This window comes from Ictalurus punctatus, chromosome 5 (genome assembly GCF_001660625.3).
Source record: "Ictalurus punctatus breed USDA103 chromosome 5, Coco_2.0, whole genome shotgun sequence".
Taxonomy (NCBI): Eukaryota; Metazoa; Chordata; class Actinopteri; order Siluriformes; family Ictaluridae; genus Ictalurus; species Ictalurus punctatus.
In genome coordinates, this window is record NC_030420.2 from 19,552,551 (window position 1) to 19,580,043 (window position 27,493).

At 39.9% G+C, this 27,493-nt stretch overlaps 1 protein-coding gene across 2 annotated transcripts; it reads left to right on the top strand.

Moving 5' to 3' along the window:
- The first annotated feature begins 302 nt into the window (after nucleotides 1–302).
- trim36 (tripartite motif containing 36) lies at nucleotides 303–25,572 on the top strand. Of its 2 annotated transcripts, XM_053680294.1 has the most exons (10): nucleotides 303–532; nucleotides 1,117–1,357; nucleotides 5,632–5,981; nucleotides 6,862–7,008; nucleotides 7,508–7,603; nucleotides 9,113–9,366; nucleotides 9,771–9,892; nucleotides 14,791–15,090; nucleotides 21,453–21,750; nucleotides 23,172–25,572. In XM_053680294.1, exons 1-10 carry the CDS (start codon nucleotides 500–502, stop codon nucleotides 23,521–23,523), a joined length of 2,193 nt encoding a protein of 730 aa, XP_053536269.1. In that variant the 5' UTR covers nucleotides 303–499; the 3' UTR covers nucleotides 23,524–25,572. The 2 variants fall into 2 exon arrangements, with proteins under 2 accessions (XP_053536269.1, XP_053536270.1); XM_053680295.1 differs by lacking the exons at nucleotides 303–532; nucleotides 1,117–1,357 and adding an exon at nucleotides 1,382–4,697 and having other exon boundaries at nucleotides 23,172–25,571.
- Nucleotides 25,573–27,493: the final 1,921 nt, after the last annotated feature.

The following is a 27,493-nucleotide window of genomic DNA, read 5'->3' on the forward strand; positions in this document are numbered from 1 at the left end:
CATCCTGCTAAAACTGGACAGAAGAATCAGGCTGGGCTGGGCTTTCTTATTTTTTTATTTTCTTATTTTTCTAATTCAACACAGGCCTGCTGTAGACATGTAGGGATTCTCTTGATATCCTGACTGAAATTAGCGCACGTTTGCATTTCAGTGAATAGAAGATATGGAATTTAAAACATTTCTGACTTTTTAATCAACAATACACGAGCAGCCACGTGACCGACTATTCGTCTTCATTCTTCCACGCCCCCTCATTTGCATACAGCAGAGCTGCCAGGATGGTTGCTAAGGCGACTTTCTTTGGCCCCGCCCTGATCCCCGGCTTTCTGCGCTCCTTCCCATAAACTAACGGCAGTGCGCGTGTGCTGATTCACAGCGTCCCAGTTTACGCGCAGTGGCGTTTCGCGTTTCTTCTCACTTTTAAGTGCTCGTCTCGTCAAAGTTCTTCAGCTAAGCCAGCTAATACTAACTACTTCTAGGAAGTTAAGACGTTTTTACAATGTCTGCGGTATCAAGGCGCAGCTCTATGGGGGTAAGTGATGCAGGAAGATGATTGAAGTGTATTAAATGTCTGTGGGGTTCATTAGCAGATAGCAGAGCCATGTCGTGTCCCCCGGGTTTGTTTTGGAGTGAAGAACACCCTCCAAACAAAATACCGAATTGAATGAACGACCTTTTGTGTTGACTAAATTTGCGACAACGCCTGTTTAAGTGTAAAAAATAGCGCAATTCAACATTATCAAGAGTGAAAACAAGCAGAAATTCAACAATGGCTTGCTCCCTTCCCCTTTATTTCCCCACATGGCTTTTCTTATGTAAATCAGGCTCGAGCTTGGGTGCATGGTCTTCAGTCTCATATTTGCAGCAACTTCTATGTAGAAGTCTTGTACAGAATTTATTTCCTGTGCGTTGATTTAGTTTAAAAATAATTACATGTGTACCTAAGCATTCTTCCGCTGTGCTTAAAAAGTCCTAATATAATTAAAAACGAATGAATGAATGAAAAGGATTTGCCTCACCTGGATATCTCAAACTGTTTTTTTCCCCCTACACACTTTCTTCCTGTTCTTTCAGTGAGAAGCCTGATTCCTTTCTTTTTGTCTCACTGTTTTGAAGGTCCCTATAAAGAACATCGAGCGTGAGCTGATCTGCCCCATTTGCAAGGAACTGTTCACGCACCCGCTCATTCTGCCTTGCCAGCACAGCGTTTGTCACAAATGTGTCAAAGAGCTGCTCATGCTAAACCAGGACGACTCGTTCGGTACGGACGCCGGATCCGAGTGCTCGAACCCTGGAAGCCCGAGGTCCAGAGTTCCCTCTCCCAGCATGGAGAGGCTGGACAGGCTGGTCCGATCAGGTGCGTCCCAGCTCCGAGTCTCAGCAGACACCAGAATATGAAATAATGTTTCTTGGGGACAGTTTTCAGTCCGTTAGTGTGCTGTGCAACAGAAAATGTGAACGTGTTTACTTGTTTTGCACTTTTCTTTCCTGCCATCTGGGAGCCTAGATATTAGTGAAGTCTGGGGTGAGGAAGGAGAAAGCACAAGAATGAAACTTATACCAGCTAATGTGAATATTAAGCTTTTTAATTAATTATTCATCCACACATGCCTAAGCAAACCTAGCTCTATTTACAATTTTAGTGTAATCTTCAGTGCTGAAAGCCTACTGTCTGTGTTCTTGCATGCAATAATGTTTTAGTTAGTTGTAAACTTGCTATATAGTTCCTTTCCTAACCTTCAGAGGACACGAATGATTCTCTGTTACCAAATGTGGTGCATAAAGTTTAGCGAGACAGCTGGATTATTGTATTAAATAGCACATTTAGTGAGATGTAGGCATGTGTGTGGACCCCCAGCAGAGAGGAAGGGATTGATGTTTTCTAGTTCTACCTCTTACAAAGAGTTGTCATGGTGAGGCAGTCTGGCATGAGGAGGATTAAATCAAACCTTGGGACGAGAACCTCCAGGCTTCTTTTATGCCATCCAACATTTGCTTAAGCAAATTATTCAAGCTTTTATTTTTGGCTGTCCATCAAAGATATGCATCGAGCTCCTGTGAATTAACAAATGTGTCCCTGTTGTCTTCATCTACAGCGTCAGCTTTGCATTGAAATGTGTGACATGTAATATGATTTCATGTTTGTGCAATCCTGGGCTGTAGCCCAGTCTCATGCCACATTTGTTCACATTTGTTCTGTGTTAAGTCTTATTTTATTTCACTTCTCTGTTTGTTGCTTGCAGCCTCACTCAGAAGGTCGTTTGGAGGGAGAGGTAGATGTGGGTTGTATAATTTGAATAGCTGTAGTGAGTACAGTGTTTTGTAGAACCCCTGTGAACACACACTGCTTCTCTGTAGACACAAACACTTCCTTGTACGGTGTAATGGAATAACGGAAATGATGTTTTCACAACTTTTTTTTTTTTACTGAGCATATTCACTGCATAATGTGGTGCAGCACTGAAGCCACACATTTACATATTTATTTATTAAGAGTGTAGAGAGAGCGTGTAGTCGAGAGAGCCGGGGATGTTGCTGTGGAGGTGTGTTGGACTGGAATGTGTGGGTCACTGTGCAGTGTTCCCCTGCTGTGAAACGCAAATATATTTCTAAATACCATTTCACAGTAGTGACCTACTTTACATTCACTTTTATAATTCACTTTGAATTTCAGTAATGCTGTGAAGTGTATTTAAAATGTTCAGGTCTCTAAGACCCGCCCCCCCAACCAAACACACACACACACATCCGAAAATGTCATTCTTCCTGTCAGTGCAGGCGTACGTGTGACGGACGGATAATATTGAGAAAGGGTTAACAGAAAACATTAAACCCTGCAGCAAAAAAAAAGTTTGAATCAACATTTCAGCTCAACATTTCAGCTCAACATTTCAGCCATTGACGTCACTAAAATTCAAATTCATTATTATTATTTTTTTAAACATTTTTTACACTAATGAACATTATGTTAATATGCTTTATGTTTATAACAATCTGACAGCCACTACAGATATTTCCACGTTGTATTCATTAATCATATGAAAGAAAACACCCAACGAAAGTGTTCTGGAGCGCTTGAAACACATGCCATGTCGCTCCTGGTGTAAATCTGTCAAATATAGGCCCGAGGTACCTGATCTGTGTCCACTGTCGTTTAAGACTTTAAAAAGAGTTGAACATTGTTGGAATTGTATTTTATCTTGCAAGCTTCGTCTCCGATATCCGATCTCCTGCCCACGTGAGGGTAAAAAAAAAACTCGCCCACTCCTCTGGTATTTTTTTTTAGGCCCGATGAACAGCTCTAACTTACTCAAAACCACAGTGCTGCTCTCTGCTAGACATGTTTTAATTTTCACATTGACCTCCTGTGGACATATGGCATAACGAATGGCTGAATAGGGATTTCAGTATTTATTTGAGTACTGGTGCATCAGATGGTTAATGGGCATTTGAATATCTCTGCACATGCCTAGCTTCAACAGAAAGAGATCATCAGGTCAGATCTATTATTAATTCCTTCTTAAAAAAAAAAAATAATAATAATTGGTTTATTCAGTCCAGCTCCTATTTGTCTCACAGCCAGCAGATGGCCGTAAAATTACTAACCGCTCCTTTAAAACCCAATAACTAGATAGAATGAGCATTTTATTCAGACGTTCATTTTGGTCCATACACGATTATGCACAGGTTTTTTTTTGTGATTGTTGCAGCCAAAAATGCTTGCTTTTTGCTGTGGTGCTTTTTTGTTTGTTTGTTTGTTTTTTTTGTGGAAAACAACTTGAATTGTGAAATTGCAAAAATAGTTTTGCACGGTCTTTTGTAGTGATGTTTGTTGGTAAATGAGACCTTTTTAGCTGTACTCATATTAGATGCATGTGAATTGAAGAGGGCTTTGGCTGAATGCGTGTTGTGGTGATGTCACATGATGCGCCTTGCGGTAATTTTGAAAAATTGCAAGCTCGTCTGAATATTTGTGAATGTTTGTTTTGATCTTGAGTTAGTTTTCTGGAGGGACTGTCACTTAATGAAATGTGCATTGTTCATTTTGGATGGGTTCTTTGTACCGTTGATTTGTTAATAGCATGTCTATTCTCCTAACTAATCAATCAATGCATCAGTGCACTACTCGGTTCTAGCCTGGTCCTTAAAAAAATTTAAAAATTGTATGTAATTTTAGATGTCTCAACACAAGCCTCAGACAGACGTGCTTATATTCAGTGTTACTCCCATCAGTAAATATGCTCAGTATTTCAAACATGCAGGCGTAATTTTTGGATGCGTTTCAAAGCGTTATACTCTTCCACCCACCTTAGATGTTAATAGCACGCATCAGTTTGCAATTAGTGATGTTAAATTGAGAAACTTCTTCTGCGAAATTTAAAGTGACCGAGGCAGGTCAGAAGGCAGATAATGCATTCGAGTGCATCACTTTTTTTTTTTTTTTTTCAGTTTTAGGGTAGTACCGTAATCTTGAAAGAGAGGGTGCTTGCCGTTGATTTCTGGTTTTTGTAGGGCCAGGCACTTCTATGCTCTGCCAGAATGGCCTTACGATGACTTGCTGGTCTGAGCGTTTTATTTTCTTTCCCCTCCTCTTGCCTGAGTGTCATTGCGGCAGCAGCAGCAGGCCCCAGCGAGCCGCGCTGCAGATGCTGCCTGCTCCTCCCCTCCCCGAGCAGCACAGCGCAACCACGGCCTAAGTACATGCTTCTTCTTCTAACGTGCCCTCGCTCACTGCCTATTTCCCCTCATTTCGTTCAGCCGCCACCCGCAAAGTTCCCCATAGTCATTCCGTCACCACCATCTCCCACCACGTCTGTAACGATGAAGCCGTTATGAGTCCGTTACATCTCCGTACATCTCTATGCATGCTTTGTTCTAGAAATGTTTTGCATCCATTGCTCACTATTGTGCCATGCAGTGTGCTGTCACTGTCTTGTGTTCATGCCATGCATCTAAGTTTAGTCCTTTTTGTATTTTATTTATTTATTTACTTATTTATTTATTTATTTATTTATTTATTTATTTTTAGCTGAGTGTGTTACCTGCTTGCTCCTGTCATAGTTGTAGTGAATGTTTTAATTGTGTTGTCAGTGACTTTCTTATATCTGAGATTTTCCTTCATGTCAAATACCAAGTTTGTGTCTGTCTCTGTAAATACGCTACATGTGTATGTGTTAAATGCATTGAACTGGACAAGGAACAGGAAAATCTTTACCGAAGACCGCTGTAGTTTTCCTGGTGTCAATAAAATGTCAAAAGAAACAGAAAATTCTAGTTGGTTATCATACATACCCAGGTTTATTTTTATTTTGTGTGTGTGTGATTGTCTATTCAGCTTGTCTCTCAAGAATTTGGTCTGTGATTCACACACGTATCATTTTGTTTCTGTTTTCCTTTCTTTTTTTTTTTTGACCTTGAAGTTTTTATTGTCCAGATCATTGTGCACCTTGTGGCTTTTTTTCCTGTTTGTTGCATTGTTTGTGAGCATCCTGAAACTCGAGTCAGCTGACTGGAGTTTCATCTTTTTTTCTTCTTCTTCTTTTTTTTTTTTTTAGATCAGCAGTGCTTTCACTATTATAAACCTGTTCTTCCACATGTTTAACTGACTGAGTAATATTTGTGTGAAATCAGGGTCCGTGTCATCCTCCCCCGGCTGGAGGCGCTCCTCGGTCACCCCCCGTGTCACCAGCTTCCCATGCCCAGGTTGCCAGCGTGACATAGAGCTGGGCGAGCGGGGCATCAGCATGCTCTTCCGAAACTTCACGCTGGAGAGCATTGTGGAGCGCTACAGGCAGGCGGCCCGTGCCGCTGTCGCCATCATGTGCAACCTGTGCAAGCCGCCTGCTGTGCAGGAGGCCACCAAGAGCTGCATGGACTGCAAGGCGAGCTACTGCAATGAGTGCTTCAAGCTGCACCACCCGTGGGGGACACCCAGGGCCCAACACGAGTACGTTGGGCCTACTACTAACTTCAGACCAAAGGTATGACCGGCCATGCTGCAAAATTCCCTCAGGTCCTATAAGGGTATTCATTTCATGTTTAGTCAAGCCACTTTATGCAATAACAGATTGCCATAAGATATAATGAACTATAATCATGCTGTCAGTGACCTTTTAAAGAGTGTTATTGAGAGAAAAAATTACCCCTTTTGTTTAAATTTGTTTAAACAGATTTAACATTTTAAGGTTTTTTTTTTTTACTTTTTTTTTTTTTTTACATTTCCTTTATCAAGTCTTCTATAGTCACACGAGGACATTTTCCTTTAAGTTAAAAAATAAGTTAATAGTATATTTCTATAGAAAATAAACAAAACCCGATCCTTGACTTGACCCTCTGTCTGTCTGAAAATAATTTAAATACACGTTTTAAACACGCTAAATGAGCCGACAAGGGCTCATTTACATCATCGGTAGAGTTTATTTTCTGTACACTGAACTTGGAAACAGAAAGTAGCATATACTTCAGGAAAATCAAATATCAGTAAAGAGAAATGATCATCGAAAGTAATCTAACTTGGCGTTTTAGGAAAACTAGTTTAAGTGTTAATGTACAAGGTTTAGTAAACATTTTCTTAAATGCACTAGGCTATTTGAACTCTTACCAACAGAACATCAAGCACTATTATACAAGATTAATTAGCTGGTCTAGGTTTCACCATAACCTTCCAGCTAAAATCTTTCTAGGCGTGGGTTAATAATACATTGGAATGTTGATTTGTAACATTAACGTTGCCAGCAGTGCCTCCAAAACAAGCGCATCTTTCATGGTTTTCTTTCTTGATTGGGATCATTTGTGAGAGAGAATTGTTCATTGGATTATATTTCCATCTCGAACTAAGACTTTCCATGTTCCTGGCTGTAGGTGTTGATGTGTCCTGAGCATGAGATGGAGAAAGTTAACATGTACTGCGAGGTGTGTCGCCGGCCAGTGTGCCACCTCTGCAAACTTGGCGGTTCTCATGCTAACCATAAGGTCACGTCCATGAGCAGTGCCTACAAGGTCCTGAAGGTATGCAGACACCGACTAAGTTTCGAACACATTCTCAAGTGATGGTGCACGGTATTTGTTAAAGGTTTACAGTTTCATTTTTGAAAAATCTGCTCATTAAAAATTGAGCAGTGCACATGACCTGCTTTGCAAGAACGCAGGATCATGTTGCTAGTGAATAGAAGGGAAGAGGGTAAAAGGTTCATGCATGTCGATGAGTAAAAACCTCTTCTTTCCATTTGGCTAGATGTAAATTCCTAAAGAATACAAAAAAAAGCCCCACCTCAAGCCTTTTTGTCTTTAGTCTAAGCAGTGTAACCTTAGATTAGACCAAGCATGCCTGGGCTATGCATTTTTAATGCAATCATCAGTTGTGCCTAATAATGTTAAAGCCATCACAGAGCTCTGTCTTCTGTCAGTGTGGTATTAGATGCTCTGAACTGCCTGAAAATTGCTGTGGCAGTTCACTTTTCCATTACGTGCATTCATTGCCTAATAGATTTTATTGTTCCGCCAACAGGATAAGCTAGCAAAAAGTATCCATTACTTAATTAGCAAAGAGGAACAAGTGAAGACTCAGATTTCTGAACTTGAGGTCATGATTCGGCAGACCGAGGTAAGTTTGTGGAAACATTCGAGAGCCTTTTGGTGCAACTTCTCAATGCTCATTGCAAGACAGTATCATCTCTTTCATTGTCAAGTATAATTTATGAGCATGTTTATACAAATTTTGCTGGTCAGATTTGGAATGTGTAGGTTATTGTGATTTTTTTCAATATCATTCAATATAAAATGCAATGAGCTGTAATAGTAGTTTAGACACGCAACTTGAAGACTGTAGATTCCTGAAACTTTAGGTTATAAAACTTGTTTAGCTTAAGGTAAGCAATGTTACAGCCAGGTTTTTAATTATTAAAATAGTGTTTTGGTTCTTGGGGACTGAAAGATGGTCGACATTTTTGTTCTCTGCCAATTCCTAATAAACATGGAGCAGTGTATGGTGTTCTTGATTTGCTTTTGTTTAAGCATATTGGCAGCTGGCGGAGAGTTAAAAAAAACTCTCTAGTGGCCCACAAAGACTGGTTGTGGAAATGCTGGTGTAGTATAGTTTACACTACCAGTCAAAAGTTTGGAGACACTTGACTGAAATGTTTCTCATGATCTTAAAAAACTTTTGATCTGAAGGTGTATGATTAAATGTTTGAAATCGGTGTAGTCAAAAATATAATTGTGACAACGTATTCATTTCTTTCATTAGAAAACTAACATTTTATTTACAAAATTTATTTATTTTTTTAAAGGGATGACTTGGAACGAAGTATTCCAGCCAATAAGTGTCCAGCATCAATGGGAACTCCTTTTAATACTGTTTAAAAAGCATCTCAGGGGCATTCCTCAAGAAATTGGTTGGGAAAATGCCAAGAATACATTTCTGGAAATTGTAGGGGAAAAGGGGGTCTACTTTTGCAGATGCTAAAATAGTAAATTATTTTGATTTATTTTGTATTTTTTTTTAATCACAAGATAATTCCCATAGTTCCATTTGTGTTGTTCCAGAGTTTTAATGACTTTTGTATTATTCTAAAATGTGGGGGGAAAAAATTAAATAAAGAATGAGTGTGTCTAAACTTTTGACTGGTAGTGTATATCTCTCACCATCTTCAAAAAACAACTAAAGACCCACCTCTTCAATGAACACCTAACAAACTCATAAAAATTTTTTTTTAAAAATTGCACTTACACCTCTACTCTGCACTTTGCTTCTTCTGGAATTCAATTAATGGATCTCGTATGGTAGCACTTATTGTACTGTGCTCTGCTTGATATCGCTTTGTTTGTATCTTTCTCATTTGTAAGTCGCTTTGGATAAAAGTGTCTGCTAAGTGCGTAAATGTATAAATGTAATGTATATAGTATAATGATGCAGTTATCTAATGTTAAGCATTAGTGCTGGACATGAATTGGCTCCTGAGTAATTTCTCTCTTAAGCATATCATTAGCTGATGGAAAATAATGACAATCCGATAATTACTGGGTATTATCAAATAATCATAGCTCTTATCAGTATATCGAAAATGGACTAGGAGTGCTTTCAGTAATTGCTATTTGTATCTCATCAATGCAGGAAAATGGACAACTCGCAGAGAGACAGGCGAACGAGCACTTTGAGCGTCTATTTGAGACTCTGCAGGAAAGGAAGACTGAATTGTTGCGGTCCATCGAGCTGTCCAGGAACCGGCGTCAGGACAAGCTCAAGAGCCAGGTGGATGAGTACCAGGGCATGCTGGAGAACAGCGGTTTAGTGGGTTACGCACAGGAAGTCCTCAAGGAGACTGACCAATCCTGCTTTGTTCAGACGGCTAAGCAGCTCCACATCAGGTTACACCAGTATCCTCTAATTTCATTGCTTATTTTTACTGACAAAGCCTCACAGTCTCAGCAGGAGTCATCCGTTTTGTCCTTAGAACCACTCAGCAGTTCTAATGAGGAATAAGAGCTGCTGTTTATATACACTGACACAAGCTGATTAGCAGTGGCTAGTGGTCTATCTTAAGGTTATCTTAATCTTGGCGAAAGCTGGCCATGCACTTGTGAGCTTTGCATAATGACCTGCATAGGTGGATTTAAGTCTGGTAAAAGTTTGCATCCTTCAATCTAATCCTGATAATTGATCTCCAGTAGGCAGCGTTGAGCAGTTTACTATCTAAGAACTGTACATGTAATGATATTAAACGTGGCTGCGGTAGAACTACGGTTGTATCTCACTGTCTTCTTGGGTTCAGGGTTCAGAAAGCCACAGAGTCATTGAAGACCTTTCAGCCTGCTGCTAACCCCTCGTTTGATGAGTTTATCCTGGACACCTCAAAGGAAGAGTCCTTGCTGAAAGACCTTTCCTTTGGTGGAGGTAAGCATGAGAATGGCATGCGTTCATCTGTTCCAATAGTTGGGTGGTGGCTTGCTGGTGCGTGCTATCAGTGGCTTTCTAATTAAATAAGCTGGTTGGAGTCCTAATATATCCAAGGATTTTGGCACGAGGACGACTGGCAGCTTTTACTCTTTTTCTTTAATTCCTTTCATAATGGGTCTATGTATGTGTGACTGTATAGAGTATACATCTGAGCACAACGGTGTTAGTATCCTTACCTTTTGAAATGCTCAAACCATTTTATTATAGGTTGGCTGTTTCAGTTGTTCCTGAAAGTGTATACTCTTAATAGTGCAGCAGTCAACACTGTGTCTGAATGTAGATTTTCTTCCTATTCCACTAATTCCTGTTCCTCTAAATACATCTTCTATTTGTGTTGGGTGAACTTGGAGTTTTGATTTCTAGATAAGCTATAAACTGGATGTGTGTGTGTGTATATATATATATATATATATATATATATATATATATATATATATATATATATATATATATATATATATATATATATATATATATATATATATATATATATATATATATATATATATATATATAAAAAAAAAAAAAAAATTTTCCACTGAGAAACCAAGGGAATGCAAACCTTGGCACTCAATTGTATGTAGATAAAGAAAAATACAAGGAGAGACTGGAGTGCTACAGAGGCAAATATAGATGTTAAAATTGCAAGGTAGAAAATAGGTTAAAATACAAAGTCTGCTGAGGAACTGTTAATTTAGTCAGAAGTCTCTCATCGGCTATGCAAACAAAGAGCACATTTTGTACTGCTCAGCAAAAAATATGTAAGGGGGGGACGACGTTTCAAACTTCTTCTGAAGCTGTGGGGAATTAACTGGTTAATATGTGAATTGTTCTAGAACACATGTTCTATGCCAGTTATTCAGCTAAACTTGTGAATATCCAGTTACATAATTCCTTGCTTACACACATCCGGATAAACAACTAACATGGCTGGCAATGAGTCGCTTTTCCATTAAATTGTGTACATCTGCACTTCTGAGCAATAACGCCAGTATCACTATGCTTGGAAGACTGGAGTCAGGCAGCTCTTGAGCAATGACTGACTAGTGACCTGTCGGCGAATCAGAATGGCCTGATTAGTGTTGCACATGGTCAAAACCCTGCTTTCATCACACTTGAAATTCTCAGTGATTTTCTTTGGAATACCTGTCTATCGATCTATCTATCTATCTGAAACTGCATTTAAAATGGGGTTCAGCTGGACGAGACGCAATCAGGCCTGATTACTTCAAACCCTGTTCAATCAAATCAACTGTTGGGTAACTGTTGTTACCCAGATGAGGATGGGTTCCCTTCTGAGTCAGGTTCCTCTCAAGGTTTCTTCCTCTTAAAACATCTTAGGGAGTTTTTCCTTGCCACCGTCGCCACTCAGTGGCTTGCACAGTTGGGATAAATTCGCACCTTTAATATCTGTATATGTTGATATTTATTAACCATGTTGATATTTCTGTAAAGCTGCTTTGAGACAATGTCTATTGTAAAAAGCGCTATACAAATAAAATTGAATTGAATTGAAAATCAACACTTAAACAGAACTTTTTCAACAGCATGAAGTTATTTAAAAGATCTTGCCCAGTAATACACTATCCCAAAATGTAAAGAAATTCCAGAAATGATGAGGAAGAAGGTGATTGACATACATCAGACTGGGAAGGGTTACGAAGCTATTTCAAAGGCTCTGGGACTCCAAAGAACCACAGTGAGAGCCATTATCTCCAAATGGAAAAACTCTGCACAGTAGTGAACCTTCCCAGAAGTGGCCGACCTTCCAAAATAGATGATATAATAGATGTAGAGCACAGCAAGTACTCATCCAGGAAGTCACAAAAGAGCCATGGACAACGTCAAAGGACCTACAGGCCTCTCTTGTATCAGTAAGTCACTGTTCATGACTCCACTATCAGAAAGACACTGGGGAAAAAATGTCATCCATAGAAGTGTGGTGAGATGGAAATCACTGCTAACCCAGAAGAACATTAAGGCTCATCTGAATTTTGCCAAAACACACCTTGATGATCCTCAAACCTTTTAGGAGAAAGTTCTGTGGATTGATGAGTTGAAAGTGGAACTGTTTGGAAGACAGGGGTCCCGTTACATCTGGTGTAAACCAAACACAGAATTCCACACAAAGAACATCATACCTATGGTCAAGCATGGTGGTGGCAGTGTGATGGTGTGGGGATGCTTTACTGCTTCAGGGCTTGGGCAATTTGCAATAATTGAGGGAAACATGAATTCTTTAGGAAAATCCTAAAGGAGAATGTCCGGTCTTCAGTCTGTAAGTTGAAACGCAAGTGTAACTGTATCATGCAGCAAGACAATGATCAAAAGTGTAGATGTAAATCCTAGTCCTAGAACTAAGTGAAAGACTGATTTCCAGTTATCAGAAACGTTTTGTTGTTGTTATTGCTGCCAAAGGTGGCACAAACAGATTTTAAGTTTAAGGGAGCAATTAGTTTTTCACATTGCTGGTAGGTGTTGTATAACTTCTTATTGAAGCAAAAAAAACTATTGTGTTTACTCAGGTTGCCTTTGTTTTATGTTGATCTAAAATTACTTTGTATGTACAAACAGAAGAAATCAGGATACATTTATATGCATGCATGTACGAATGCATGCATGCAGTCAGTCAGTCCAAGGAACTGTCTGTGGATCTCTGTGATTAAATTCTGGCAAGGCATAGATCAGGTGAAGTTATAAAAACAATTTCTAAGGCTTTGTGTGTTTCCAGAACCACAGTGGCATCACTTGTCACAGAAGTCCTGGGCAGAAATGGGAGTGCCTGCAATCCATCAGGCCTTTATGAGAGCGTGGCAGGACGGAAGCCACTGTTGAGTAAAAGGCATATGACTGCTTCAAGGATTCATGTGGAAAAAGATTTTCTGGTCTAATGAGACACAAATGTAACTCTTTGGGCAAAACAGGCAAGCACTTTGCTGCATCATGTTATGCTTCAGTGGCAGAGACAGGGAGACTAGTAACAGTTGGGGGAAAGATGAATGTAGCCAAATACAGAAATAACCTTGAAGAAAACCTCCTACAGAACTCGCACAAACTCGGACTGGGGCAACCATTCACCTTTAAGCAGGACAGTGCAGTTATACAGCCAAAACAACACTGGACGGTCTGTACATAATTTCACAGGTGTTTTTTTTTTTTTTTTTTTTTTTTTTTGGAGTGGTGGGTTTTTTTTGTTTTGTTTGTTTTTTGTTTTGTTTTTTTTGGTGGCCAAAAATGCTTGATTTTGCTGTGGGCTATAAAAAAAATTGCAGTGCAACTTGTGGAGTTTTGTGCGCTTTTTTTTTTTTTTTTTTTTTTTTTTCTTTTCTTCCCAGAAAACTACTTCAATTGGTGAAATTGCAATTGCATGATATTGTTTTCCACGTCTTTCGCAGTGAAGTTTTTTTGGTAAATGAGACCTTTTAGCTGTACTCATGTTTGATGCATGTGAATTTGAAGAGGGCTTTGGCTGAATATGCATTGTGGTGATGTCACATGACGTGTCTTGGCCCAAATCTATGGAAAATCTGTGGTAAGTTTGAAAAATTGCAAGCTCATCTGAATATTGTGGAGTTTCCTTGATTTTTGCATTCATTTCTGTGATTGCAAAATTGTAAAGTCCTGGAGGGACTGACTGGAGTGGCTTTGAGGCAAGTCACTGAAGGATTTCAGTGGTCCAATTTTATAGATGGGTTAAAAATGGCAGTTATCCCTTCAAAATCAAATCCACAGCACAATAACGTATTCAACAATAAAAGGGGTCTGAATACTTTCTGAATCATAATTTAAAAAAAAATAAAATTCTGCCTTTCTGTGTATGGGTAAAGATGTATAAAAATAATTAAGATGGTCAATTCTGATATTTCACTATCTGATCTTTGGTGGTTCTAATGGCTAGTGATGGGCAAAAAGCACTGTGTATAATGAGTGAAATTGATCAAAGGAAAAAGCAGACGAGGCAGATAGCATCTGGCCGATACATTTCACGACTGCATCTCTGAGTAGAGTGGACTTTAATGGTGTTTTGTAGTGCTGATGGAAGCCGTAAATGCCTGGAGTGTGGCACACCTTCTTGGCCTCTAGCCCTTTAAATCTGTTTTTGTTTTCCTCTGCCATACTTTATGGTGCAGTAGATTCATGACCAGTGAGTGAGATGAGGTTTCTTCCCAATTTTGGGGTTTAATGCAGCCCCTGCTATGATCAATAGCGTGTTATTTGGGGGAAAGTGCTTTGGCTTTATGGCTAAAGGCTTGGCAGGCTTCTTTGGTCGTGCGACAGTTCCCTCCTCGTCTTTGCTTATCGAGGTTTCAGCTCTTCGCTTTTTGGATGCAGTAAATGCTTGAGATTTCTTCCAAACTTAACAATCCCTGAATTTTCTGTATTTTAAATGCATTTGTAAGGATTTAGCAAACTTGTGGTCCCTACAAACTTTGCTTTTTTTCATCATAAGTCTTTCCTTTTGCATTCAGCACTCAGATGATTTATTTACCTTGGCTTCTGTTGTGAACCTTAGAATTAGTCCTGGCTTGGGAATAGCTCTCTTCCTATCCTGTTCACTTTATGTCCTTTAGAGCACAGGTTTTCAAACTTGTCCTGGAGGACCCCCAACACTGCACATTTTGTACTGCTCCCTTATCTGACCCACCCAATCCAGTCTGTACTAATGAGGTGATGAGTTGAAGCAGGTGTGTTAGACGAGGGGGACATAGAAAATGTGCAGGGGGTCCTACAGGACAGGTTTGAGAAGCACTGCTTTAGAGTGTAGTGCAGGAATCATGTCTATGGAATTCAAATGCTAACGCTGAATTATTTTTATCCTTTTTTTTGCTCTCCAGTTCCCAATCCTCCCATGATTGACCTGTCTCAGAGTCGTGTGTATAACGAGGGCCTGATTCACTGGAGGCTGCATGAGGACTGTCTGCCCACAGACCACCATGTCCTTGAGTATAGAAAAGTGCCTGCAAAGGATGAGGAGGAGAGCCAGTGGCACCTGACCGAGCGTGTGCACGGCTCCAGCACAGTGGTGTGTGACTTGGATAGTGATTGCCGCTACGCGTTCAGGGTGCGGAGCAGCCGCAATACCATTCACAGCCCCTACAGCCCTGAGGTGTCCTTTCACACACCACCTGCACCAGGTAAATCTTTTGATTAATAATTTGATTATTGAATGATGGTCAGTACCCAGTGGAACTCGCAACCAGTTTGGTCCCAGCTGTGCGTATGCCTGTATACATCTGCGCTGCAAAAATCCTCATTACTATGATAGTGCTTTTCCACCGGATGGTGCAACATGGCTTAGCACGTTAAATGCGATCCTCTGTGATATCGTTATTTTCGTGATATCCATGTACCCATGATGAATCTAGTTACCCTTCTTCCCCAGGGACTATGCAAGTCCAGACCTGCAGATGATGTCATAAATGGTGCACACACTGTCGATTAGTCGAGCACAATTACCCAGAACCTTGATTCATTTCTGAACGAATCTCTACTCTACCAGCATAAAAGTCTTCACTAATAGTGTAGTGTCTGCCAAATTTCCTACAAGAGGCAAGACAGTTTAGTTTTTATTCATTTACACACAGATTTCTTACTGCTATTTAGTTCGATTTTACATTGTATATGCCTTCCTTCCAGCTATATCAGACGTCTTGAAGTTAAGCAAAATTGCAAATGGCTTCTTATTCACTTTGTGTCCTACATTGGGTATAACTTCCTGTCTCCTACTTAATGATGTACTCTGTAAGAGAGACATGTGGCAGTGCTAGACACTAGGACTGGGAGATGCAAAGATATAATTGAGATATCTTGATAAATTGTGGCACAGTACACTTTTCTGAGATATTATAGATATCACTATCTCTTTAACTATCTTTAGCTGATAGTTTTGTTATTTTGGAAAATTTAAATCCTTTTTATTTATTTCGTTTATTTTTGCTGCCATCGAGTATCCTCAAATCCATTTGTATGGTTTGTTTAAATGCAACACGGCTGTTTCACTGGCAGGTTGTCAAACCTGCAGTTGCAATCAAAATTATTCAATCCCCATTGCAAATCAGGTTTTTTTTTTTTTTTTTTTTTTTTGTCAAAAGGTACAGACTTTCTGCTGTTTGCAATGAACAAATCAAACAAAAGCAATTGAAATAGTTCAACACAATGAATGCTTCCTGATAGTATTATTATTATAGAACATTATTATTATTATTATTATTATTATTATTATTATTATTATTAGAATTATTATTTGGTTTACTGATAGTATTATTATAGAACATTGGTTTCCCCAAGTTCAACTGAAAATGCAACTTCTCCAGTCTCAGAATTATTCAACCCTTTCATGGCAAGCATCTTTAGTACTTGGTAGAGCACCCTTTTGCTGTTATGATTTACTGCAAATGAGATGCATAGTTTCTGGTAGTGTACCTGAGGAATCTTAACCCATTCCTCATGAGCAATGGCCTCCAGTTCAGTAATATTCTTGGGTATGTGTGCTGTAACCGCCTTCTTCAAATCCTACCAGAGATGTTCTATGGGGTTCAAGTCAGGTGACTGTGATGGTATTGTAGAATCTTCCAGGACTTCTTCTGCAACCAAGCCTTGGGGGAATTTGAGGTATCATTGGAATCATTGTCCTGTTGGAAGGTCCTTTGATGCCCAAGATTCAGCTTCCTCACAGACAGCATGTTTTGTTCCAGGAGTTCCTGATACTTCAATGAATCCATCTTGCCTTCCGCACACTGCAAGTTTCCAGTGCCAGAGGATGCAGCCCCAAAGCATCATTGAGCCACCACCATGCTTGGCTTCATTCTTCCTCACCAGACATACCGCTGATTAATCGTGCTGAAAAATTCCAGTTTTGTTTCATCTCTCCACAGAACACAATCCCAAAAGTTCTGTGGCTTGATTTTGAGCCGACTTTTCTTGTGCTTTTGGGTCAGTAGTGATCGTATTTTCGTGTTTGAGTTCTGGCATGGAAACCGTCTGTGTTTAGTACGTGCCATACTGTGCTCACTGAAACCTCAGTGCCTGTTGCCACCAAGTCTTGCTGCAGGTCTTCTGCAGTCACTCGAGGGTTTTTCACAACCTGCCTTCTAGAAATCTGGTTGCAGCCGTTGATAGCTTAATTTTTCTGCCCTGTCCAGATATTTCATGAATTTTCTGCCCTAAGCCAATTCAGGTATTTCATGTGTTCCAACTCAAGCACACCTGGTGCAACTAATGAAGCCCTTGATTATTTGCATCAGGTGTGCTTGAAACAACACCTGTTTTGTTTGTTTGTGCTGTTGTGAGGGATTCTATTTATGGGGTTGAATAATTTTGAGACTGGAGAAATCATTACAAGTTGCATTTTCAGTTGAATTTGGGGAAACCACTTGAAGCAATCATTGTGTTGAACTATTTCAATTGCTTTTGTTTGATTTGTTCATTGCAAACAGCCGAAAGTCTGTAAATTTTGACAATAAACCTGATTTGCAATGGGGGTTAATTGCAAGTGTATATATTGTAGAAATGTAATCATGTATCGTGAGATCATGTTTTTGTCATGTTTCCCACCACCCCTAATGCACACATTGAGAGATTTTCATTTGAAAAAGTATATTTTAATCCATTAAATTGTCTACAATATCTACAAAACTGCTGGCCCTTTATTCAAATCCACTCTGAGAAATGTGCTGATTCTGCATCTCGCTCAAACGAATCCTGACTATGCATTCTTTATCACAGTACATCAACCAACTCGTATATGTTGATTAATGACCGAACATATGGTATGTGGCAGTTGCACTGCTGAGCCGTTGCATATTTTAATCTCCTGGGATGCTTTATGCATGTATTTAATGCACATATTTGAACAAGATTACTTGGTTGACAGATGCCTCTTGATCGCAGCATATTTGTGCATCTCCTATCTTGATTGCATATAGCTCTGATTAAATCTGCCAGCATTTGTGTGCCATCTTTCAGCCATCAATTAACTGTCATTCAGTGAAAGCCAGATTTAAGTGATTTTTAAACTGCTGTCAAAACCTGATATGTCAGTCATGCTGCATCTTGATTGAGATTAACATCAGTGTGCTGGAGTTTATCCATTCAGTTTTGGAATTGCACTCTATTTAAGCACAGATCTGGATGAAAGTCCATTCCAGATAAGCACGAGTGTGTTATTAATGTGTTTATTTTTGGGTCACTGCATATCTGTTGTCTTGTCTAAAGCATCTGCTCAGTGCTTCAGTGGAGGAGCTACAATTTACAGAATCATAATATTCTGGTGTAAGAGTTTGGATAAATCTAGAGTAGCTACTATTTCAATTACAAAATGAAGGTGCATTGTAGCATTGTACAAGTATCTTATTTCGTTTATAGTCAGTGCAGTGTTTCAACACTTACATTTATTCATTTAGCAGACGCTTTTATCCTTACAAATGAGAAAATACAAGCAAAGCGATATATTAGAGAACAATACAAGTAGTGCTACCATACAAGATCCATTAAGAAGAAGAAGCAAAGTGTGCAGAGTAGAGGTGTAAGTGCAATATTTTATTTATTCATTTATTTATTTTTAAATGAGTTGGTTAGGTGTTCACGGAAGAGGTGGGTCTTTAGCTGTTTTTTTGAAGATGGTGAGAGATTCTGTGGTCCAGATTGAGGTTGGAAGTTCATTCCACCACTGAGGAACAGTTAGTTTGGAAGGTTCTGGAAAGGGACCTTGAGCCACGCTTAGTAGGTACAACTAAGCGTCGGTCGTTGATTGATTGCAGATTGCATGAGGGAACGTAGGCCTTCAAGAGAGAGTTGAGGTAGGAGGGTGCTGATCCAGACAAGATCTTGTAGGTGAGCATCAAGGACTTGAATTTGATGCGGGCGGCTACAGGAAGCCAGTGGAGGGAGATGAAGAGGGGTGTGACATGGATTCTCTTGGGCTGGTTGAAGACGAGGCGTGCTGCAGCATTCTGAATCATCTGAAGGGGTTTGATGGAGCTGGCTGGGAGGCCCGAAAGTAGTGAGTTGCAGTAGTCCAGTTTTGAGATAACAAGAGTCTGGACTAGTATCTGTGTAGACTGTCCGGTGAGGTAGGTTCTGATTTTCTTGATGTTGTACAGGATGAACCTACAGGACCGTGTAGTTGTTGAGACGTGGTCTGTAAAGGTCAAGCTGTCATCAAGAATCACCCCAAGGTTCCTGGCCGTCCTGGTTGGCTTGAGTATGGTTGAGCTGAGCTGTACAGTGAGGTTGTGGTTGATTGAGGGACAGGCTGGGATGACGAGAAGCTCAGATTTTGCCAGGTTGAGCTTAAGGTGGTGTTCCCTCATCCAGACCGAGATGTCCGACAGGCAAGCAGAGATGTGTGCAGAGACTGATGGATCATCAGGCTGGAAGGACAAATAGAGCTGGTGTCATCAGCATAGCAATGATATGAGAAGCCATGAGACTCAATCACCTGCCCTAGAGATGTAGTGTAGATGGAAAAGAGGAGTGAACCCAGAACTGACCCCTGTGGAATGCCAGTTGTGAGGTGCTGAGTTTCAGAAATACCTCCCCTCCATGATATCTTGAAGGATCTGTCGGAGAAATAGGATTCCACCCAGTGCAGAACCGTTCCAGTGATGCCCAGGCTGGAGAGAGTTGACAGGCTGATCTGATGGTTCACAGTGACGAAAGCAGCAGAGAGGTCCGGTAGGATGAGGACCGATGATCTAGAGGTTGCTCTTGCTAGTCATAAGGCTTCAGTGACTGAAAGCAGAGCAGTCTCTGTGGAGTGATTGTTCTTGAAGCCAGACTGCTTGGTGTCCAGGAGGTTGTTCTGTGTGAGAAAATTGGAGAGTTGATTTAAAAACGGCTCTTTCAAGAGTTTTGGAAAGAAAAGGGAGGAGGGAAACAGGTCTGTAGTTGTCAACTACAGCAGGGTTAAGTGAGGGTTTTTTTAAGCAGTGGGGTAACCTGGGCCTGCTTAAATGAGGTAGGGTATGTGCCAGTAGAGAGGGACGTGTTAAAGATGTGTGTGAGTGCAGGTAATAGTGTGAGAGAGATAGACTGAAGGTGGTGAGAAGGGATAGGGTCAAGAGGACAGGTTGTGGGATGGCTAGAGAGGAGGAGTTTAGAGACATCAGTCTCTGAGAGGGGAGAGAAGGAAGTCAATTGGGAGTTACATGGAGGAGGAGCTGGTCTATGCATGTCTGGGGTTAAGAACTGGTTCCTGATTGATGTAACCTCGTTGGAAAGGAAAGTGGCAAAGTCATCTGCAGTGAGAGAGGAAGGGGGAGGAGGGGGACAGAAAAGAGAGGAAAAGGTTTTGAAGAGAGTGTGGGTGTTGGGAGAACTACCAATCTTGGTAGTATGTGGCTTTAGCAATGGAGATGCTTTTTGAAAAAGAGGAGAGAAGTCTCTGGTAATTCATTAGGTCAGTAGGGTTGTTAGATTTACGCCATTTCCTTTCAGATGCTCTTAGTTTGGCCCGGTTGTTACACAAAGCTTCTGAGAGCCAAGGGCTAGAGGGTGATGTGCAAGCACGTCTGGAGTTTAGGGGGCAGATGCTGTCGAGAAGATGCTAGGGTGGAACATAGCATGTCAGTTGCGGTGTTTAAGTCAAGTGAGGAGAGGTGGCTATCAGAGGGCAGTAAGGTTGTGACAACGGAGGAGAAATGTGAAGGGGGGGAAAGGGAGCGAAGATTGTGACGAAAAGAGATCGAGGGTGGAGACAGTGAAGGGGTGAGGGGAGAGATATAGAGCACTGGATAAAGAAATGGTCAGAGGTGTGGCGTAATGAGAAGGTTGTGTGTGGTGCAATTACGTGTGAGGATGAGGTCGAGCTGTTTGCCGGCTTTGTGGGTTGCTGGTGTGGTGAACTGCTTGAGGTACATTTCTGTACACAAATTATGCGACTCACTGGTAACTTAGCTTTTTTATTTTTTATAAATAATTAGTTAATCTTTTTTATGATTTTTATTTATTTTTTTAATAAATTTGTGTGGTGTTTGACATCTGGAATAAGTTACATTGTCACATCTTGTTCCTTCTATAATGCTTTGGGCATTCTTAACGTTTTCTTTATAATGGATCTGTACGGGAAAACACTTTGCGAGTTGCGTTCATATCCTGGGATCGTCTGCTTGCCTGTACATAGTATGCATCATTAATAAGGTGGGTACTGAATTTGGTCTTTTAATATCACCGTCTTGATACATTTAAGTCACATTAAGCATTTTCTGTATAATGGTTTTCTTACATCTAGGGGAGAAAGATATTGTCTTTCCACTTGGATCATGGTGCCATTGTCTGAACAGTAGATAGTGTTTATGACCAGGGGAAAACCTGTTTTCTCTCTCATTTCTCTTGTCGTTTTAGTACATTAAGCCACATTAAGCATTTTAGAATTTCCCTAATGTTTACATTGTGTTGGCCTATTGAGGTTAATTAAGATTAAGGTAACACTGATCCTTAATTCGAGCTGTAAAATCGGATTTTACTATTTAAGGAGCTGCTGTTTGTTCTTCTACAGTGTTCGGCTTCCTGTTCAATGAGAAATGTGGCTACAGTGCAGAGCGTCTGCAGTTGAGCAAGAGGAAGGATTCTGTGGAAAGCATGGCTGGCATGGTCTTCCTGTTGGCCGCTGATCGGGTCCAGACTGGAAGTTACGTATGCCTTGACTACATCATCGGTGACACGGGCATATCACATGGCCGCCACTACTGGGCTTTCCATGTGGAGCCTAGCTCTTACATGGTGAAAGTGGGTGTGGCGTCAGATGCGAAGATGAGCGAGTGGTTCCACAACCCCCATGACACCAGCAGCCCAAGGTGAGCTCAAGTGTATATGGAGGAAAAAACATCCAATGTTACTTATGTTAATTAAATGAGAATTTGTGCAAATTTAAGGGAGCACTATACTATTTATTATAATTATTTTTTATAAGAATAGTGATTAACGGTAGTATGCTCCTAGTTCATGCCACCACACCCCTGGTCCTTAGTGGTTCTGACCATTTCAAGAGGTTAACACAGTGTTTCAACACTTTTAAGCACTTCCCCTCTTTCTTTTTCTTGCCATTTCCCCTTGTTGGAATCGCTTTTGATATCAAGGGCCTTTCCATGTCTTATCAGCTGATGTCAAGGTCATTAGTTGAGCCCTGGGAGGATTGATATAATGAAGCAATGTAATGGAGACATCGAGAGCATCATTGCTTTGAATCATTGTGATATGATGCAGTATCTTTTTCAAAAATGGTGGAAATATCTGTTTATAGGTTTAAGATGGAGAAATTAAATATTTAATTAAAAATCAAACAAAAAAGTTAAACTCTGTTTTGATTCTCTATAGGGTGGCACATGCAGAGTGTAGCTTTTTCATCTCAAGGCTCCAGGGTCCCTGGGTTGATCTTGAGCTTGAGTTATTGTCTGTGTGGAGTTTAATTTCTATTTGTTTGCAGAAAAAATGTAGCAAAAAAAGAAAAGCAAATGGTTTTTAAACAGCATTTTGCTGTAGTTGCTAGACTAACCCTGGGTTTTATGTGGCACAATAATGTTTATATAATAATTGTTTATATGTGTAGTCACATTTCAAAATAGATATCATTAATAATTATTAATAAAATATATGCTATAAAGAAATAAATACTGTATCCATACTGCAATACATTAGATATCCTGTGAAGTAGATGACTAGAATCTTCCACAGTTGTCCAGGTCATGCAATTTTAGACGGTCCCTTAATGACGTCACTTTCCAAATACAAACACGCCCACATAGTATACTCCCACCTCCGACACTGATTGGCAGGTTTCTGTGCAAAATGTGGGAAATACAAAGGGATTTGCGATTGCAGACTCCACACAACACACTGAGGAAGTGAAATAGCAAACTGGGTAATTGCTATATCAATATGACAGGATCATAACGTGTAACACACGGGAAATACAATTGCAAATGGGCTTCGCGGTTCCATTTGAAATTAGGCAGACACATGTTCGTGTAAATGAAAATGCAAACGGTAATAAGATTTGCAGTTTCATTTGAATTATGTCACAGTTTGTGTCCACAAATAGGAAATGCATTCGCAAATACAGTTTGCAATAGCGTTTGAATACTTGCATACACGTACATACAGGCTTGTAATCGAAATGCTGTTCACTTAATGCTTTTCAGATAGTTGGATCTATTCCAAGCCAACACGTTCCTGTTCAGAAAACCTTGCTCATGTCACGCCCATAATTTCTTTCTAGGTACGACCATGACAGTGGGCATGACAGCGGCAGCGAGGACACGTGCTATGAGCTCTCACAGCCTTTCACTCTACTCACAGCAGGCATGGGCAAGCTCTTTATTCCCAAAGCGTCCCACACTGCAGCCGCAGGAGACCATGGCAGCCGTGTTCTTCCTCTGCCTCAGCGAATCGGCATCTGCCTTGACTACGATGCCGGCCGCGTATTCTTCTACGACGCTGACTCGATGCGCTGCCTCTACGAGCGTCGGGTGGACTGTTCCGGGACCATGTACCCTGCGTTCGGCCTCATGGGGGGCGGAGCCATCCACCTGGAGGAGTTCATCACAGCCAAGCGCCTCTCTTACATGTGAAGTGTCCGAGTCGATCTACTGATCCGTAACTCTACTATTCTATTGGTTTATTTTGTCATGATATGTAGCTATCTGTGGGGAAAAAAAACACTATTTCAGTTTGAGTCACGAGTAACCTGAAAAAAAACCCTTGGTTCAGTGCCTTTTAGGAGACCAACTAGGCAGGTGTTTAGATTATAACATCCTCACCTATACACATCAGGGTTTACTAACAGTCACAGAAATGCAAAAGAACACACTATACCTTAATATAATGCAAAGTTTTACAGATGTCACCTATTTGCCGTTCACATGTGAGCCATTTAACGATTGTCTGATTGTTGCAGATCGACACCTGTGCACTAATAATAACCGGCTTTGTAAACTATTCTGATTGTAGAAATGCTGCTTGGGCAGGCTTTTTTTTCTATTAGGAAAAAGAATAAGGTTTGTTTTAAGAATAATCAAGAATGATCTAATAAATAATTTGCAGTGAAATTGAATCTATTCTATCTATCAGTCTGTCTTAAAACATAAGTGCTTGCTCGCAGTGGATTGTCACATATACATGTAAGTACACCTTTTAGTGATTGGTAAGGAATTGAATGCAGCATTGAATGGCTTTCGCATTTTGAATGTGTGTGTGTATATATTTTTAAAATGAAAAGTAGCATTTGAATCACAATGTGCTGCTAGGTTTAAACCAGGGTACGAGTACGAACACTGATTCAGAAGGTGATTGGGTTAATATGCACCATCACAGCCAGTGCAAAAATGACGGGAAGAAACTGACACGGTCTTAGTGAATGATCGGATGTTTTGCAGCAGGATTGCTGGCTATAAAGGGACTTAACTGGAGTAGTAGTAGATGGAGTGGGATTGCCATGTGATTCCTCAGGTGCTCACCTTATGGGCTTTCTGATATCTACCTCTTAGTCCTGAAATAACAACAATAATAATAGGCACTGGTTTTATGCTTGTATTATTTTGAGGTAGTGGTATAGCACGTGCCTATTCACTAAACCTCAAAGGGAATGTTTTCCTCTTAAGCTGGAACCCTATGAGTTACCAAATCAAAGCATTTTATTCCTGTTTTAAGTCATTTATCTCTTTGATTTCATTGCAAACTGATGGCTTTTTTTTTTTTTTTTTAATGAATGCATTTTTCAAATTTCACTGCTTTTCAATCCTTTCCTACTTGATGGTTTGCTGTGGTTTTTTTTGTTTGTTTTTTTGTCGCCTTTTATTGTAGCATAAAACCTTTTATGAAAGGAACTTTAGTTTTAAAGATCACATTAAGTCCTTTTTTTTTTTTTGTAAAATTTTTATTTTTAAAAAATCTCTCTTCACTAATATTTAATATATTTTAAGTGTAGTGTCCTGGGAATTTGTCAGTAGAAATCAGTTTGTTTGTCATGAAAATAAATCATGTGAATAATGGTATTGTCACATCAGGAAATGGTGAAATCATGGTAAGCTCTTCCAGTAGTTACTTTTCATAAACACTAATTATTGTTCATCACGTTTCTTTCCACAGTGGATTCAAGGGAGAATCTATGCACGTTAGTTTACAGTTTATGGCTTGTGTTCTTGTGAAGTTACAATGTTTGTGGCACAGAGTGTAATCGTAACCAAGAAGTCACCATTTAGTTCCTTGTACACGTTAAGCTGTTCGGTCTTTGAGGGGGGAGGGGGGGTTGTGGGACAGTTCTGTTTTCACGAATCACTTTTGATGTAGATTTAGTGGTAGAGTATCAAGATACTGTGAGCTGTACTTGCTTATTAAACAGGACATGATGTTTTAGTGGTCATTTTAACTCATTTTAAGATAGCACTTTATAGCATGTTAAGTCTCATGGCTTTGTGCAAGCGTGTATGTGAAGTAGTGTGCAATATAATTTCCCCCACAGGATGTACTGTGCTCTTCAAATGAGCTGTGGTGTGACGTTTGCTTTTTGTGACTATAATGCTTCAATGAGGATGAAAAGTTGTCTGTCACTTGTATCTATATTCATTTTTTTTTTTTTTTTTTTTTTTTTTTTAATTTACCATGTGGGGTTTTGATATAAAATAAAAGTGTTGAAATTGGGATTGGTTGTTGTTATTTATTATTATGAGGAGGACTTTCTTTTCTGAATGTGCCTGTAGGTCATAACTAACTTGCACATGTTTCTCATCTGTTAATGGAAACTTTTTGAAACTCTTGTGATGTATCACTAACCTTTTACAACTGTAAACTTCTTGTTTATTCAGCTTCACTTGTAAACTGATTTGAATGAAAATCTATGTAAATCTAACCTGTGTCCTGTACAGGAAGTCATCTGTACTGTGGCAGCCTATCTTCTTTATATTTATTTATTTATTTAGAAAATTTATAAAGAAGATAGGCTGCCACAGTACAGATGACCTCCTGTATAGGACACAGGTTAGATTTACATTTAAAACAGGTTGGATTTATATTTAAAAGCATTAAAACATAACGCTTTACCGTTGCAAGGCATCAGCGACATCATGTGGGTTTCAAAAGAATTACACGCTCAAACAGGAGATGACATAATGCAGGTTACCTCAACGAGGCCAAACTACTGAATAGTGTTACTCATTCTTACATGGTGTAACTGATAAAATGATTTGTAAAATCAATAGTGGCTACATTACCCATTCATAATAACGGCTTGTTTCACGTCTCTGTTGAATTATGGATTCTGATTGGTCAGAAGGTTTTTGTTAATTTTGTACAACAGTTCTGACAATAGTTCCAGCTGCAAGGCAAATCCCAATTTTGTATTAACATGCACGTTTTAATCCATTATCGCTTTTATAGCAACAACTCGGTCACAGGGACTTTATAAAACAGGCACTAAATTAATATTAAACAGATTACAAACATGTTATTTAACAAAATATGTGTTGATGTGATGATGCTTTCTGTAAGATGTTTAACACTTCTGGCGTCAGGAGTATCGAGTGCATTGCAGCCTAATAATCCATTAATAATCTGACTCATGGTTCAATCAGAATAAAAGACTTTCATATACATAGGCTACTCGAATGTAATAACCTGAATGAGGACAATTCAAACATTAATCCAAATGAACGAGGTGGGTAATCATTTAAATAATCCTTTAAAAAAAAAAAAAAAAGACAACAGCCTGCATGTTTGCCTCTGCGATTGTGCCCTGCGATAGATTGGTACCATGTCCGGGTGTCCCCTGCTTTGTGCCCCAAGTTCCCTGGGATAGGCTCCACACAAGCCTGTGTACGATAAGTAGTATGGGAAACAGCCATGTAAAGCTTTGTGTCGAAATCTGCACATGTGCACTTGGGGAAGAGTGAGCTCGCTCTTTGTGCAACAAAATGGAACAAATGAAAGTTACAGGTTTTAAGTTATTTAAAAAAAAATGTGAGGTTGCATGGGCTGTGGGATGGGCACCAAACTAACTTACAAAGACAGAGGTGGAACTTGTTTCTTATATTATTAAATATGATGATAAATGGATAAAAAGTCACATCGTTCCGACTACATCCGTCCATCCATTTCCTATACCGCTTATCCTTACTGGGTCGTGGGGAGCCTGGAGCCTATCCCAGGGGGCACAAGGCAGGGTACACTCTGGATGTGGTGCCAATCCATCGTAGGGCACAATCGCATTCACACACACATTCACACACTACGGACACTTTGGAACTGCCAGTCAGCCTACCATGCATGTCTTTGGACTGGGGAGGAAACCAGAGTACCTGGAGGAAACCCCAGCAGCACGGGGAGAATATGCAAACTCCGCCCACACAGGGAAGCGACAGGAATCAACCCCTCAACCCTGGAGGTGTGAGGCGAAAGTGCTAACAAATAACCACTAAGCCACCGTGCCGTTCCGACTACATTTCGTTCTTTAATAAATGAAAAACTTCATTATGAAGAACTGCATTGTGGTGTCAGAACACCCTATTGTTTTCACCCTATCATATTCCTATAAGAGCCCACCCAGTA

Bases quoted from the DNA above. Each gene is read 5' to 3' on its own strand.
- trim36 (XM_053680294.1), top strand. From the start codon at position 500: ATGTCTGCGGTATCAAGGCGCAGCTCTATGGGG. The intron at 9,367-9,770 runs GTTACACCAGTA...TCTTGGGTTCAG, and splicing joins GCTAAGCAGCTCCACATCAG to GGTTCAGAAAGCCACAGAGT. The intron at 15,091-21,452 runs GTAAATCTTTTG...GTTCTTCTACAG, and splicing joins TCACACACCACCTGCACCAG to TGTTCGGCTTCCTGTTCAAT.